We start from the raw sequence: 16,881 nt of genomic DNA on the forward strand, positions 1-16,881 counted from the left end.
TGACTCTCTGATTTTTCCACAGTAGTAATAATGACAGGAGTGAAGGAGGAGGTCGGGTCACGTGGTCACAGAGCCACAAATCAGCATATGATGGAGATTAACACCAGCAAGCACAGACCATCTCCAGCGTTTCATGAGCTGCTTCACTTCAAATCCTCATTCTTCTTTGAACATCACAGATTTTTCTTTTGTCCAAGTGATTCGTTTGGGCTAAAAAACAACTTTACAGCTCAGCTGTGCTTTTAACAGACTGGTGTTGAAACAAATAGGTTATTGTAACACACACAATAAAATTCTAAAGTATCATTTATCAGTACAACGATAAAAACCAAAGGATAAAACAGTCCAGTGTCCAAAAGGCAGAAAACACAGAGTCCAGAGCCGGCGATGCCACAAGTCAGTTACACTTCACACCCGCCGCCACCCTGTAAGCAGACGGCCAGTCATCACTCCGGCCTCAGCAACACAACTCTGCCTTTAGGCTGCAGCATGTCGCAGCTGCACACAGACAAATATCACAGCAGTGTTTGTGGGCGATAAGCACACCAGATCAATCACATCCACCTGCCTTCAATGGATACAACCCCAGCACAGCCACTGGCCACGCCCACAACACACATGGAGATGAATGAATGAATACAGGCAGCATGTGTCCATCATATTACATTATCACATGAAATAAAACAAGCTCGTGAGTACTGTTCCTGTGGACAAACAGGGCACGGTCGGCAGATGAAGGGCCGGAGTAGGGACACTGACAGGGTGCATCGTGTTAACACACTATGTTTGTTGTGGAAGTAACTCAGTTCAACTCCACGCTCTGCTGCAGAATTTAACTGACTCTAATCCAGCGATACGACAGTTTCTCTCACGGAGCCTCTGCCAGGCTCTGCTTTGGATGGTTGGCGTCTTTCCACTGAGCTCACCTCCATCCTTCTCTCAGGAAACCACTGTGAGTATGTCTCACACACGTCTGCTTCTTATCCACGGCCCCACCCTGGAGTTTGTGTTGGCATCACCAGTATTTTCAGTGTGTACATCCTCTTCTCAGGGGCACCTCGCTGATGGCTTCTGTGAGGATCCACAGAGACTACATGTGCTCCTGGGTGATCCACTTCCTGTCACTTTACAGTTTGTCAAAACCTAAGAGGGAACAAACGATGAAATATATTAATGACTCACTGAAAGCTGGTATTATTTGTCCTTCCTAACCGTTAGCAGCTATTTTTTTTGTTGTTGAAAAGAGAGATGTGTCTGTATGCATGCAGAGGGCGAAATCGCTCAACAAATATCTGCTGTCTTTGTTCTCTTCTCCTTTTGAGCTTCTCCATCCTCAGGAAAACTTACCATCTCTTCCCACTCCAGGAGGGAGATGAGTGGAAGACGACCTTTGACCTTGGGCATTTCCTGGGTTGCTCAATCTTCCAAACTCTCCACATTCTTATCTCCTGTAGAGACACCAGTGACCATCAGAGCCGTGCATGTCAGGTGCTTCAAACACTGCTTGTGTCACAAGTATGTGTGAGTGCACCCAAAAGCAAACTCAGTGGAGAAAACAAGCTGATATTTAAGAAGACTTTATCGTGCACAGGTCATATGCAGGAAGGGCAACGAGAGGAGCGTAGCACAGGTTGCAGGTGGAGTTCCAGCTGGGTGCTTCCAGGAATCCAGGAGTGACGACAGGCAGGTGAGCTACCACCTGAGCTACAGCTGCGTACCAAAGACATCCAAAAAAGATTAGTTCTTCATTGTTCATCCATACTAATGTCACACACACGAGTGTGCTGCCTAACGTGGATGCCACGCCTCATGACAAACATGGATGTGCTGTTTGTGTCATGAATGTGTGACACGGTAAGTAAATACTGGTCAGCTGTGCGTAGGTCGTGTTCCCAAACAACCTCGGCCTGAGTAAGAAAAGGTTGATGCTAATAGAGATCCTAGAAAGGATCAACTCGTCTTAGGCTGGAGAAATATGACATTTCTCCTTTGCCTTGTTTTCATTCGTGTGTTGTCTCAACAATGTGCTACAGGACTTTTAGCACATTTGAATTCATAGACGAGAAGCCAGAAGTCAGAGTTTTACAGAGCAGCTGTGAGTACACCATGGTGTGAGAATACTGTAGCATCTTACTAAGAGACCTGGTTAACCTCTGCAGAAAGGAGCCGGGGTCACAGAGTGCATGAGTAACTGCTGATGGTCTGCTGGCAACTTGAACTTTGGATATCTGCTGTTAGAGGGCAATAAAACCTCCCTCAGCACCGGCCAACAGTGTAACACAGGAGCCAGAAACCAGAGACGAGCCACAGCCTCAGTCAGGACTGAGGGTACCAGCCCTCTGCATTAGTCTGAGCAGGCTGAACGTTATTAAGAGCCGTTTCTCCTGAACGCTCGTCCTGCAGGGACTCAGCTGGCCTTCATGTTTATGTTTGCTCCAGTCAGACTGGTCCGTGTTACGTTACATCCAGTTACAATGATTATGGAGCCTTTCATAAGTGTGATGTAGAGACTAATGCTTCTAAAGGCTGTGCCTCTAATATACAGTTACATTTTACTGTTAAGGTTGCTTTTCATGTATTTTTCAGAGCTTTTGTTATTTATGTAAATGTTCTTTTTAAAAAATGTTATGTAGTTTTTGTTTGTGTAGTTCTTTTAGTTTCCTCTGCCGCCATGTTTGTTTGGTTACGTCTCCATCCAGGCTTGACTGGTAATCGAGCATTTCCCCAGTGGGCTGACGCACTTTTCAGCCGCTGAACACCGGCCGTCTGACACTGGCTGAACTGTAATTCATTATTATCAGGAAGTCCTAAAAACTCCCTGAAAAGCCTTCAGCTAATCCAAAATACTGCAGCAAGAGTCCTGACAGGGACTAGAAAGAGAGCAGATTTCTCCTGTTTTGGCTTCCTGTTAAATCCAGAATTCAAAATCCTGCTCCTCACATACAAGGTCTTAAATAATCAGGCCCCATCTTATCTTAATGACCTTGTAGTACCATATCACCCTATTAGAGCACTTCACTCTCGCTCTGCAGGCTGACAGTGTCGTGTTAGGGATGCATGAAATCATCTGGACTGGAACAAAAAGGATCCAACATCCAAATTCTGAATGTCCTTCAAGATGCATGTAAACTGTTCCTCCAGACTACTTAAATAGACTCCACGAGAGTTCAGGCTGAGAACAAAGCTGGTTTTTACTGCAGCCGTGCAAATTAGAGTGAATCAGACCACAGTGACTCTGTGGATGTGGGTGGATGTGGGTGGATGTGTATCTCAGCTGTTCAGGTGGAGTTATATCGGGGCTGGGACAATGTCTTTGGAAACGTGCAACAGGACTGAACGCATAAGTGACAAAGCAAAATAGACGTGTGCATATTTTTAAGTGACACTTTCTAATACATTTGATATGTCACAGTGTTACTAATGTACTGAGTAAGAATCACCTTCACTGAACAGGTGCATATAAGGAACTGTGCTCAGGGTAGAGAACAAACACTCACTGGTTTGGCATGTTTGTAGTTGGGATACTTCTAAAGAGGAGAGTTCAAACTCTGATCTAAAAATCAGACCAACCTCTGTGAGTCATCTTATCGATGGCATTCAGCAGCAAGGACAGGCAGGAAGGTGGGACTGAGGTTAAAGTTCAACCATCTGAGACACACCCAGCCTCTCCTGTTTAAAATACCCAGGGCTGCAGCAGAGCTCATCCAGATGCTTACACATCTGGATTGTTAATCACAGAGAAAATCAAGATATTCATTCATTAATGTGCTGAATGAAAAATGAACATGATTCTGTCTGAATGTGTCTGCAGATGTGCAGCAGATGTGTGTGTGACAGAAACGTGTCACCAACACTGTCATGGTTACAGAGCCATGATTCATGTGATTCATGTGATTAATTATGCTTAGTCAGAATACAGTGAGGCGAGAGTTTAACCAGCACAGTCTGTACTGCCAGGCTGTGTGTGGATGGTGGAGTGAGCAGCACCATTTAATACTAGAGATGGGACTGTCTATACAAGGCCCAGCACACACACTGTCAGTGTGCTGTAGTGTAGAGGGAGCGCTCTGGTTTGAGTCAAGCAGGCCATTTACACCTCTGAATGGAGGCGGGGCCTCTGCTACAGGAATGGTGCCACAATAACAGAGAAGAAATCCGTCCAATCACAGCTCTACAATGCTGTGATTGGAGGGATTCCCCACCTCTCTGTGGACTCCTGCAAGGATCAGCGGCTGTGACAGTTTGCATACTAATGATCATAAGCTGCCCGTTGTTCATCAGTGCTGCTGGTTCAGCTCCTGTTGAGAAGGTTGGAAACCTGCAGTCAGACTGTCCAGGTGAACAGAGTCAACCTTCTCAGAGAAAGACCGCGTGTTACAATGTTTCCATGTCTGCTGCTGCCATGGAGACAGGCTTCAGACTGCAGCAGGTTCTGTGCTAACAAATGCAGAGGTGGGTTACCCGCTCGGCCCAGCACGGGTGACCACATGTTGCTGCGATATGTCCTGCAGAAGTAACTGTATCTCCTGAGGACTTGCAGTCTGCGGGCTGGCTAAATATAACTTGTTTGTGCTCCTGGGCTCACAGTAATTAGCTCCACAGTTTAAAACAGCCACCGTACTGTGTGACACGCTGAAATTTCACCCGACCTGTGGACAGAAACAGCGTTGTGTGGAAGGGCAGATTTGGTGACATCAGTTATTTCAACACATTTATGACACTCGACTGTCCCAACGCTGCTTTAAAATGATAGCTCAGCTTTCTGAAGAAACGAACAGCACAACCTGTGTTATTTACTTTACTTTTGCCATAAAGCCTAGATGAATAGCACATAGAGCGTTGAATCAATGATCAGTAATGCTGGGAAGGTGCCAAATAAAGGCAGGTTTGTCTGTAGAGGATTTAGAGGTAGTTCTCCTGCTTGTGTCTCCTCTGAGCTGCAGGATCGGCTCTCTTTGTTCCAGCTCTTTGTTTCAGTTTCTTCCACAGGTAGAACAAACGTAGACAGGAACAGTTTGTCATACAAAGTAACTCAGCTCCCTCTGTTCCTGGTGTTTTGTTAGTTTTTCAAAGCAGACTTCCTGAATAGAATAGAATAGAATAGAATAGAATAGAATAGAATAGAATAGACCTTTATTATCCCATGGATGAGAGGTTTGGGTGTTACACAGCTCTTGTAGCAAAGGGAATATAAAATATAAAAGGAAGCCTCAGAGTGGTCCTATAGACATAAGCAACTGCAGTCTGTACAAACAGGTAACGATGCACAGAAACATGAAATGTGCAGTGAACAAAGCAGCTGCTGAGTAAGATAACTGTGTGTTACAGAGTCTGACAGCTGCTGTAAGAACGACCTGTGGCAGCGCTGCTTCCTGCACTGTGGGTGTGAAAGTCCACTGCTGATCGAGCAGCTCGGTGTTCAGTCTCATGCAGGGGGGGAGGTGTTGTCCATGATGGGTGTTAGCTTAGACAACAGCCTCTCCTCCTCGATGGACTTCAGCGGGCGGTCCAGGACAGAGCTGGCCCTCCTGACCAGTTTGTTGAGGTCCCCCCGTCCCTCTCTGCCGCTCCAGCAGACCACAGCACAGAAAACAGCAGACGCCACCACAGTGTCCTGTTCACCCCCAAGGATCTCTGCAGGTGGAGACGACGTAGGCCCTTTTTGTAAAGTGCATTTGTGTTTGTGGACCAGTCCAGTTTGTTATTGAAGTGAACACCCAGGTATTTGTGCTCCTCCACCGTTTCAGTGTCCAAAGCCTGGATGTTCACAGGTGTAACAGGGGCGGCTTGCTGCTGAATAGCAGGGCGACCCTGATCTAGGGCTACATTAATCCCATGAGAAGAATGTAGCGCCCCCTCTCTGTGGCTGATTTCCAGTGAGACTTGAAAACGTCCTCAGTTAGAAACTGCCACACGCTCCTTGTAATGACTGCACGATGAGTAAAACCTGTTTCTGATGTTTTGTGCTGCTTGGCTGCGTCTCTGCCAGAACATTATGTCGAGCTTCTCCGTTTTCATGTTTGCAATAATTCTTAGCTGTGCTGTGCAAACCAGGCTAATGTCCCGACACACCGTAAGAGACCTCGAGCAGTGTGCACAACACTGAGACGCTGCAGCAGGCTCAGAGGTCGCAGGCACTTAGGATGATGTTTATTCTGTGCGTTGTCCGTTTAGACTTCAGCAAACTCGGGTTAAAACCTGTCACCTATGAACGTGGTGGCACTGTGTGAAGGCAGGACAGTGGCACTTTTTCCTTTAAGCAGCAGAGCTCTGCTGCTCCTCGGTGTCCCACACAGCAGAGCCGCCCCACCACTCCAGCCCAGAGAGCTTCTGCAGCTTTTAGATGCATACTTGTTTTTCAGGTGTGCTGGAGTAGGGATGCATCTAAAAGCTGCAGGACAGTAGCTCTCTGGACTGGAGCTGGAGAGCCCTGCTTCTGATCAATCAGGATCCCCTGTTTGTTTAAATGCTGCACTGGCTCCATTGCGTTGCTGCACATCACCAGTCTGCTGTCAGAAAAACACACGTAGGAGCAGGAGGTGGTGTTTGCAACTGAACTCCCCTTATGTTGCCTGAGTTTCTGTCGGGTATTTCCTTGTTAATAAAGTTATCAGTTCCTGATGTTGTTTCCTTCTGAGCCCCCCTCTGTGCTGCATGTACAGATGTTGTGGCCACAGAGGGTTCATCCCAGCAGCTTTTGTCACTGTAAGGACTGCTCAGTGGTATTTGATATGTTTTTAAAACAGATATTGGATCCGTGCATGTGGCATTATGTGGTGAAACCGGCTGCAAGACAGAGTTAGACTAACTGTGATACTTAAAGGTTGCATGTTAGTGCAGGTTAAACAGCTTAGTTTGCTGCACTGTGAAAACTAAAGAACTCGCTGTTCTTTAAAGGTGCACAGTGGCCGTGGGTTCATGGCCACAGTTAGCATCACATGTAGCAGAGTCATATGAATTTTAGCTGATGAGCTTAGATCCACTGATGAGCTGTGGAGGATGAAACATCTGCTCACATCTGGTTGAATCCAGGTGTGTCCATCCACAGAGAGCAGCAGGCCAGCTGATCACAGCCTGCACACAACACCTACTGGAGCTCTCAGGAGAAATGAGTGTGAGTTTGATTCAGTTCACTGAGCCGTGACACCAGTTTCAGGTTCCCCACCTGCTGAACCAGATTCAACCTCTGACTTCCTGTTTACAGGCAAAGTCCCCTCTACAAGGAGGCAACAGCAGATAGATTTGCTTTTCCTTTTTCTTCAGACTAAAGTTTGTGTTCCCCTCTACTGATATTATTCTATCATTATGTTCACATAGCACAGGGTTCAGTCAGCCTAGGACAAAATAGAAGCGTCCTCCTTTACTTCCTTACTCTGAGCACATTTAGAGCCTTTACTTTTCTCTCTCGAGTAAATAAGTTGAATGAGTACTGTGACTTTTACTGGAGTATTTTTAACAGCAGTATTTGTACTTGTACTTTGAGTACAGCATGTCTGTACTTTTGCCACCGCTGCTTAGTCTCATAGGTTGCAGTCTAAGGGCTGAGCCTGCTCATTAAGCCTTTTTAATCACTTTTGGTGAAAACACCGGATGAGCTGCCGTCCACTCTCCGTCAGCTTTGGCTGAGTTAGTAACAACTTTTTCACTAAACCACGCATTAACCAGGCTGGTTAGTACGAGGAGACTGTTACGATGACAGGTCACCGAAGCTGGTTTAGCAGCTGATGCGTTAGCTGATGCTAGCTGATGCTCCAGCTGATGCTAGCTGATGCTAGCTGCTCGGTGAATGCGCTCCGGAGAAAAGCTAAAGTGAGCTGGACAGTCCGAACAATGGAGGCAGCTTCACGGGCGTTTCTGTCAGTGTGAAACCAGTGGAGCTGTCTGTGCAGTAACCAGCCTCAGCCGCAGGGTGGCAGTAACGTCACCGGTGGATGCAAACAGAGAGATCCGTGACAGCGCTGTCCGAGAACAGATGCAGTTACGTGTAAGTTTTTGTCCCGCCTTTGTAGACAGAACATCTGAAGAGCTGATGCTTCTGTTCAGCTACATTCTAGTGTTTTGTTGGTCTGGTTAGCTGATTGCACTGATCGGTGTGGTACACCTGTACACGTTATTGGTGCAGGTTGAACCCAGGTGGTGTTTAAACATAAAACGGAAGCTTCAGGAGGTAAAAGCCACAGTTTGTTCCACGCTGTCCTCCACGGTAGCCACAGCTTCCACTGTGGATGATGTCTGGCTTCATGTGCTGTGTAGTTCCGTGACTCACCGCTTGTGTATGCGTGCGCCTGTCTCTACATGCTCGTGTCTGCCTGTGTCAGTGCTGCCCGGGAGTCCACAGCCTTCTGTGTTACTGTGGGGAAGTCGTGGGTGCTGCAGCTGGCGTGAGGAAGCTACACGGATTGGCCGCTGTGTGTTTTTTCTGCTTTCTCTTGTGAAGGGAGGAGGAGTGTCCGGTTAGGGGAACATGATCTTCCTCACACGCTGAACTCGGAGGAGTCCAAACTGGACGGAGACGAGACTTCAGGAGGACAATGTAAGTGATTACGGAGGAAGTGAGGAGTCTCTCTGGGATCTGCTGCTACTTACACTCACTCATTCAGACGCATCCACAAGTCTAGTGATGGATGCAAGTCTGGTCTGTAAGTAAAAGTAATCTGATTACAGATGTACACCTTTTAGGTAACAGACTGTTAGATTTGAACATGTACAATGATACAAATACAGGCCAGAGTCCGCAGTAGAGCTGTAGAGGTTGAACAACAGCAGAATAACTAAAGATCTCAGTCAGCACCGAAGGACAGCTTAGTGAGGGAGCCTCGTGCAGGGGGAAATACTTCCACAGTGTTGGAGCCACGACTGTGGAAGCTGCTGCATCGCTGAGCTTGTGTTGCATGTGTGGAGCAGGGAAGCATCAGCTGACCTGAGAGAGCGCTGGGATGAGTGCAGCAGCTCACACAGATAACAAGCACTGATGGCTGGATTCATGCCACTGTGCCTCAGCACAACGTTTAGCAAGTGAGCTGCTGTCACCTCTATCATCATCATCGTTGTGTAAACCACAGTAACGAATCTGTGTCCTTATTCCTGTTCTGCAGGTTCAGCTTCAGACTCGCCTACAGTTTCTCATACAACCTGTTCCAGTTCTGTGGCCACACGTGGATACTGGCTAATACTGTCGCCAGGTTTCTTATGTTCGGCCAAGGTAAGGTTAGGAAAACTTACCAGTCTCAGTTAATCTGAATTAGTCTGACTTTTCCAGGAAGTGAACGGTCTGTGGAGCAGCTGTGCAGGTCAAAGTAAATAATAAAGGCACTAAGATGGCAGTGCTACCCTGAGCGATGGACCGATGCTGTACGGACGCTTGGACCGATATAGAAAAACACCCAGCTTAGACTCCAGGCTCCGTTTGATCAGGCCGTCGTTTAAATCTCATTAAGCCTCATCGAGCTAATTTATGTATTTAAGAAAAGGTATTCAGACATTATCTGCTTCCCCCAAATCCTCCTGTGAAAACTTGAGTTGCAGAGCTGCATCAGAGGAGTTCATGGAGCAGCAGCCTCCTGCTAGTCTGGCTGTTAGCGCTCTCACATCATGTTAGACTGTGTTTTCTCCTGACGTTAAACGCTTTCTCTCAGAGCTCTTTGACGTGGTATCATTTCTTTGCCTTCGTTCGCTTGTTGCGTGAGGTTGCTGTGGGACACAAACAGGGACCGCGCTGCTCGTTTCTCTGTAAAGGCTCATTTGCTGCTGCTGAATGAAGTTTCCAGTAAACACAGACATCGCTCCAAATGCTTCATAAGTTGACTAAGAAGTATATTTCCAAGTCAGAAGGACTGATGAGCATCCCGCACATGTTGTTTGTGACTGCAGATGCTTTGGCCGACACCTTTTACTCTGTGGGCTTTGTGATGAGTCTCTGCCAGCTGCTCTCCATTCTGGAGCTTTTCCACATTGCGGACGGCATCGAGAAAGCCCGGCTCCTTCCTCGCTTCATCCAAGTGCGTACGCAGCTCAAAGTTTAATGACATTATTATCATTGTTGTTATCTTTGATTGATGCACGGACGCGCTGTCTTCCTGCTCCTCAGGTGATGGAGAAGAACCTTCTGTTGATTATGATCATCATGCTGGAGGAGCTGCAGAGTAAACCGGTGGTGTGTGTGCAGCTCTTCTTCTGGAACGTCCTGGACCTCCTCCGGTAAGCACCGCAGGTTTTACAGTGATGCACAAACACATCGGCATTCAAACTTCACCTTTACTTTGTTAAATCGTTTTAAAAGCACAGGATGCAGAGCTTTAAGAAGCTTTTAGCTCCTTACAGTTGAACAGCACTGCCTGGACCTGACCTCTCAGCACTGATGCAATCATTTTACTGATGTGTCAAACTATGTGCATATTTTAAACCACGGCGGTCTCACTTTCCCTCTAAGCAGATACCCAGGGCAGGAACCCTCCCCTAAACAGCCAGTTTACATTCCAGTGTAGGATCCACTGATATCAGGTCGCAGTGGAAATATCTTTGGTTATTTCTGTGAAAAAGAAACCACTTTGTGACATGTTGATACAAAACCAAGCATGTCTGACTGGAGCTTTAATGAGTGTTGGTGGAGCAGCTTATTATTTACACCAGCGGTCCCCAACCTTTTTGCACCACAGTCCGGCCTTCAAGGTGTTGCAGATAAATACAACAAAATGAAACCAGTACCGAAGATTCATTCATAACACAGGAAGAAAACAGAGCAACAATAAAAACCACAGCGGAGCCTGAAACGACTCAGGCACCGGCCCGTGACCCGGCGTTGGTGTTCTGATTCATGGTGATCTCCATAACACCGGGCCCAGGCCTGAGGAGGGAGCGTATTTACACACACATAATACTAATATGAACAATGATGATCTGTGCTGTAGAAGGTTAACGTGCTCACACACTCACAGCGAAATATTTGAAGTGCAAACATCCACATTTGTTCCAATGCTGTGGACAGACTGACTGTTCTGAAGGCACAATTTCAACAATGTCTCTAATAATGATAATAATAATAATGATAATAATAATAATGATAATAATGATAATAATGATGATAATAATAATGATAATAATGATGATAATAATGATGATAATATCCTTAATGCCGTATTCGTACTACACCATACGTAGCTGCATTATGATATACGACGTGATGATTTGAGTACATTTGGATTTCCAGATGCAAACATTGTTTCTCGTCCAATAAGCTGTGCCTGTGGTTTGATGACAGGTATCCTCACGAGCTGCTGTGTGTCATGGAGAAGCCGTCCAGCACCATGCTGTGGACTCGCTACACGCTCTGGATCCCCTTATACATCCTCACGGTCATCGTTGAAGGTGTTGAATTATTACGTTTCCATCTTTTATTCCAACAAACTGAGAGCTGAGCTCATAAGTACTTTGACTTCTCAACATTAAGAGGTTCATTGTGTGGTCAGAGTGTTGTGTAAGGGAAGTGCTGGGAGCAAACAGGAAATGTGTTAGCCAAGCAGAGCTGATGATATGAAGCCAGGAAATGAGCACAGTGCATTCCAGCTGCAGTGAGTAACCGTTGTGCTGCCTGTAAGCAGAAGTGCTGGAACGTCCTGTATATCAGTGACACACAGGCCAACAACACTGTGATAGTGGATGAAGTCAAAGCGTTTGTTCCCCTTTTTGTTTCTCTCAGCTGCCACCATCTATCAGGCGCTGCCTTATGCTGAGCAAACGGCCTCCCAGTCGTGTCCACTCAACTCAACGACAGCTCCAAACAGCCACCTCCCCCTGGTGCTGGCGCTCTACCTGCCCGTCCTCACTCTTGGTAAGACGGAGAACAACCCTTTGTTTAATTTACCCCTACACATCAGACAGGCTCATACTGTCAATCTTTTTAAATTTTATCTTAAAACGCATTTTTATTTACTGGCTTTTAATGCAGCATGAGAGTTATTTGTTAATTCATATTTGGTGTTTGCTTTTAATACTCCAAGTTGTTTTATTATGTATGTTGTATTCTTGTACAGCACTTTGGTCAACGCTCCTGTTGTAATTAAATGTGCTATATAAATAATTAAACTATTAAACTTTGTGACATCACAGTCACCTGATGGACCTGCTGAAACGCAGCACAGCTGCACTGATCCACGATAGTTTGAGTCCAAGCTCCTCCTTTACACTTATGGTCACTGCAGTCGTCCTCCGTCAGCCTCTACTTTGATTAGCTGTGGTTGTTTCAGCTTCTTTTCCCCTGCGTGCAGCCACGTTAAAGCTTTTCTCGATAAATCAGACTCACTCTTGGTGGGCATTGATCTGACTCTGTCCATATTTACACACAACCTCCCCGTGCAGCTCTGGGCCTTTTTACTTTGCAGTCAGTTTGACTCTGACTAGTTGCTTCATGCAAATACAGAACAAATGATGCTTAAAGTGACTGAAAGCTCTGATACCAGTAAGGTTTGAGTAATCATGTGGATTAAACGTAATAAAAGCTGTAAAACAGATTAAACTATACATTTCATACTTGCAGCATCGGCATTGCAAAGTTGCAGAGACAGTTTTACTTTTTTCTTTAGATACTGCATAATCGTTACATAACTAAGACATATGTTACCGTTACTAGTTTTCTAACATGAGGTCACTGTTGTGGTCCTCAGTCGCTCGTCCTTGTATGTTAAACATGCTGGTTGGACGAGGGTTAATGAGGTGGTTAGTCGTGCCGTTGTCAGGCTGATGTACAGCAAACACATTTAGATGAGCGCCTTAACTAAGACAAAAAGATGTTAGACACAGAGGTCGGTCGCTTCAGTAACACGACCTAAATCCACCTGAACTAGAACACAGAAGGAAAAGAAAACGTTCTCAGGTTCTCCTGATTTGTTACTGTTGGAAAAACTACGGGTGGCAGTTTCCTGAGGAAGACTAGGACGATGAAGAACAGTTACAGGCCTCACTGTCACATCATCATAGTGTCCGAGCTTTCTGACCAGGTCTGTGGTGACAACACTGAGGAGGATCTTCTACCTGGGGATGTTAAACTGGTGTCATGAATGAAGTTACTGTGTAACTGTAGTGTAACTGTAGTGTAACTGTACAGTAACTGTGATGTAAAACACTGTTTGCTTTTCAGGAGCCTCGCTCACAGTCGGGCAGCTGCTGAAGGAGAGGCACCACCACCTGGAGAAGTGGAACAGGAAGAGGAAGTGACATGAAGTCACAGCTCGCTGGAGTTACGGATGAAGTCGAATGTAACAATCTGCTGTAAAGAGAGAAAAGGATGTTCTAAACCCAAAATGATTTGTTGCACTTTTATTGACAGCACAGATTCCTACAGTACAGTTACTGTCTAACATTAAACCACAGCTCAGACCAGCAGCCGTGCGTCTCTTTGTGTACGAGCAGCAACGCCTGAGCAGGACACAGAGGCTCCTCTGGGCTACCAGCCGTACGCTCTGGTCCACACGGCTTTCTTCTTGAACTCTGCAGAGGACTTGAGCGCCAACAGAGCAGCTGAAAGGAAGCACAGGAGAGATCAGAGAGATCAGAGAGATCAGAGAGATCAGAGGAATCAGAGAGATCAGAGGGATCAGAGGAATCAGAGGGATCAGAGAGATCAGAGGAATCATAGAGATCAGAGGAATCAGAGGGATCAGAGGGATCAGAGAGATCAGAGGGATCAGAGATCAGATGGCTGTTCTGAAGGCCAGATCATTTGTTTCACCATGATGTTTGAGTAAACCTCTCTTAAAGTCAGTGTTGGTCAAGTTACTTGAAAAAAGTAATCAGTAACTAATTACTTCCCCAAAAAGTAATCCTGTTACTTTACTGATTACTTATTTTCAAAGGTAATTAGTTACTTAGTTACATTTTAAAAACACGATTTACAACCTGAAGAGGTGATAAAGCGATAGATCTTTCAATTCTACTTTTTCTACATAATCATCATACAAAATGTAATCAAATGGAAAAGTCTCTTTTTAAACTTGTTTTATTAGTTTTAATCTTTTAACTTTATGCATCAAGCAAAAATTTAATTATATGCAACATTCTCTGACTGGAAGAAATATTTAAACCTATTTTCTGCACATAAAATAAAATATTTTTTGTGTTTACACTCAGTCTTTCAAATAGATGCAAGTAAAACACAGCAGGAAATAAATAAAGTCAAAGACTCAGCGGTCCTGTTGCTCTATTTTCACCTGTACAGCAGGAGTGGGGTAGGCAGAGGTTTACCCTGGTGCAGGTGTGCAGCGGTCAGTGGAAGAATCCGCGAGTTTCTCTGTGAGTTTCCCTTTACGTCGTAGCGTAACATGGTCATACATCACATCTTGTTATAACCCCCAAACCGTTCCTGTTATACCTGACTGTTAGGACCTCCAAGCCTGTAGTTGTGTTCATTATCAGTTAGAGCCCCCCTCATTGTTCTTCTTCTTTGGTCCTACCCTATAAATACAGTGTACCCCTCTGGCCCCTCCCATTTTCTACAATCCCCCTGTGGGAGCGCTGGGTGTCATTTCTTTCCAACACTGTCAAACACACATACAATCCATATTTAGCCACCCTGATGTTTCTGATTGCAATTTTAGTTCGGTTATCGTCATCATTATGCCTGTTTTTGTTAGATGCTATAAATGTGTAGTATGTGTGTGCCACATGTGTGTTCTAGGGAACGTGAACGCATGAATATATACTCCTTGCTAGCTTGGAAGTTGTGGAGGGTTGAGCTAACCCTCTTGCCCACTGTTTGTATTTGGTCGTAGGAGCTGGAGCGGGCAAGCTATTTATTTGGAGGTGTTTCTTTTACCTTTCATCGTCAGACACAACACAGGAGCACACCGGTTACAGTAGCTGCTCGGTGCTTACTCTGAGGTTTAGGGTTTTTTCGCTGTAAAAAGAAGTTTTCTTCCCACGCACAACGGACACTAATGTTTTTGTCACTTTATGGAATCAAACTCAAAGTAAGGTCAGTGCTTCCACGCTTTAAACGCTGCACGCTCATACTCTCTCCGCACTCTTTATGGTTGATCTGCACACAGCTGTTGTCACGAACGTCGCACTCGCTTACGTCACTGTCATGAGACGTTCTCGCAAAAAAAATCACGGTTTTAATAACGCAGCGTTCCTACGGGAAAGTAACGGTAATCTAATTACCGTTTTTGCAATAGTAATCCCTTACTTTACTCGTTACTGGAAAAAGTAATCTGATTACAGTAACGCCTGCTCTTTCCACACCTTGTTTTCTGACAGTGCTGTCAGCTGTGTGTCAATAAACATGGTGCCTTAGTTCTCATGTAAAGACGGCCACAGATGAGGCCTGTTAGCAGAAGCTCGTTTGGCCAAAAACAATTACTGCTAACAAACATCACTGCAGCTGTGTATATAGAGCCGAATCACAACAGTCCCCCTCTATGGTAACGTGATATTGTGAGATAACCTGCAGCAGTGCAGAGAAACCCTAACAGTCCAACGAGCCTGTCTTAGGACGTGGTGAGGGAGGAGCTCCGACACAACCAGGTTCTTGGAGGCCATGATTGGTTGGACTGTTCTGTCTCTGTGATCACTGACGGAAATATTTCAGTAGAAACTACAAACTGCTTGTGTCTGAGCTGAAATTCAGGCTTCTAACCTGAACGCACACATTTGCATCCACAGCAGTGCGATGTAAGCACAGAAAGCTGTGCGTGGATGAGTAAACCACTCAGAGAAGAACAGTGCTGCATAAGAACCAGTGCATGAAACACACGACGCATTTCACAAGGAGACTCGAACATACAGGCTTTACCACGAAGCTTTAGCTTCTGGGGCAAAACCAGAAAAAAGAAACAACAACCCCGCCCGTCGATTTTAGATTTATAGTGAAGTTTTTACCTGGAGGATGTAAGAACCTGACAAAACTCAGGCCAGGTCTTAATTTCAATGAGACCTGCACAAGGACAGTAATAATAATAATCTAATTAAACTGTTCATTTAGATGTGATTTCATTAAGTACTTCATGGAGACAGCAGTCTGTGGGTACTGCTGCCATGCGGCTCAAACAGAGTGAAACATTATGACATATTCCAGTGTGTAAGTAGGAAAAAGGCTGCTTTGTTCACCTTTGGCTGTGCTGACCGTTGATGCTGACACGCTCTGCTCAGGAGCTTCCATGATGCTGAGCAGCCAGTCTATGAACTGAGACACACACACGGGGTCATCCCTTCTGCACGTTTACAACGAGTGAAAGTTGAGCTAAAGTTCAAAGTTCACAGCGCAAACACTGACCTTGGGTGTTTGGCTGCTCCAGGGCTCCTTGTCCAGGAGCTGAGGGAGGCTGTGGGACATCGCTAACAGGCACTGGGACAGGGCGCCGTCCACCGACGACTCCTCGCCATATAGACCGTGTGTTAGAGCCTGAGGCTTGGGGTCTGGCTGCCATGGAAACCACTGGACCCGGATGCCAAAGAGGAGTGGCATGATGTGGTCACCCCAGGAAACTACTGCAGCAGCAAAGAGCTGGAACAGGAAGTCGGTGGCCTGCAGAGCACACTCAGTTAGAAACACACGACACAGAACCTGCCTCCACCAACTCAAATACACAGAAGAAGAAAACAGCAGCAAGCTTTCCTCTGCTGCTGATGCTCGAGAGCAGCCTCGCTGCCATCATTGCAGTTAACATGGCACCGTCATGGTGGACCAGCATTTAGCTAAGCTCAGCTGCTGGGAGGAAGAGGAGGATGTGTGGGAGTCACTGTGGGTCACTCAGAAACATACCGATCTGGTGTCTCCACACTGGACGTCTGTTACGCCGTAGGCAACATTTCGGATATGTCCCATCAGCTGCAGGAGCCACTCCATCCGTCTGGAGATGCCTGTGACAAAGAGCGAGCTCAGCATGCTGA

General features: G+C 45.9%; 2 protein-coding genes across 7 annotated transcripts in view; one reads left to right on the top strand and one right to left on the bottom strand.

The window, feature by feature from the left end:
• Positions 1-8,015: 8,015 nt before the first annotated feature.
• Positions 8,016-13,377, top strand: hacd4 (3-hydroxyacyl-CoA dehydratase 4). Of its 3 annotated transcripts, XM_040034631.1 has the most exons (8): positions 8,016-8,167; positions 8,319-8,533; positions 9,096-9,202; positions 9,871-9,998; positions 10,088-10,197; positions 11,258-11,364; positions 11,696-11,827; positions 13,133-13,377. In XM_040034631.1, coding segments are annotated over exons 2-8 (663 nt in total). In that variant the 5' UTR covers positions 8,016-8,167; positions 8,319-8,531; the 3' UTR covers positions 13,210-13,377. The 3 variants fall into 3 exon arrangements, with proteins under 3 accessions (XP_039890565.1, XP_039890564.1, XP_039890566.1); XM_040034630.1 differs by having other exon boundaries at positions 8,016-8,533; XM_040034632.1 differs by lacking the exon at positions 8,016-8,167 and having other exon boundaries at positions 8,528-8,639.
• Positions 13,297-16,881, bottom strand: part of LOC120735302 (focadhesin-like) — a 30,640-nt gene continuing 27,055 nt past the window's right edge. For all 4 annotated transcript variants that reach the window (XM_040034614.1, XM_040034613.1, XM_040034612.1 and 1 more), the window contains exons 41-44: positions 16,754-16,851; positions 16,265-16,516; positions 16,099-16,174; positions 13,297-13,512 (exon numbers count right to left, since the gene is read on the bottom strand). In XM_040034614.1, coding sequence (XP_039890548.1) covers positions 13,439-13,512; positions 16,099-16,174; positions 16,265-16,516; positions 16,754-16,851 — 500 coding nt within the window. In that variant the 3' untranslated portion in view covers positions 13,297-13,438. The remainder of the gene's footprint in view (positions 13,513-16,098; positions 16,175-16,264; positions 16,517-16,753; positions 16,852-16,881) is intronic.

This window comes from Simochromis diagramma, unplaced genomic scaffold, assembly GCF_900408965.1.
Source record: "Simochromis diagramma unplaced genomic scaffold, fSimDia1.1 OVJJ01000439.1, whole genome shotgun sequence".
NCBI classification, from domain to species: Eukaryota; Metazoa; Chordata; class Actinopteri; order Cichliformes; family Cichlidae; genus Simochromis; species Simochromis diagramma.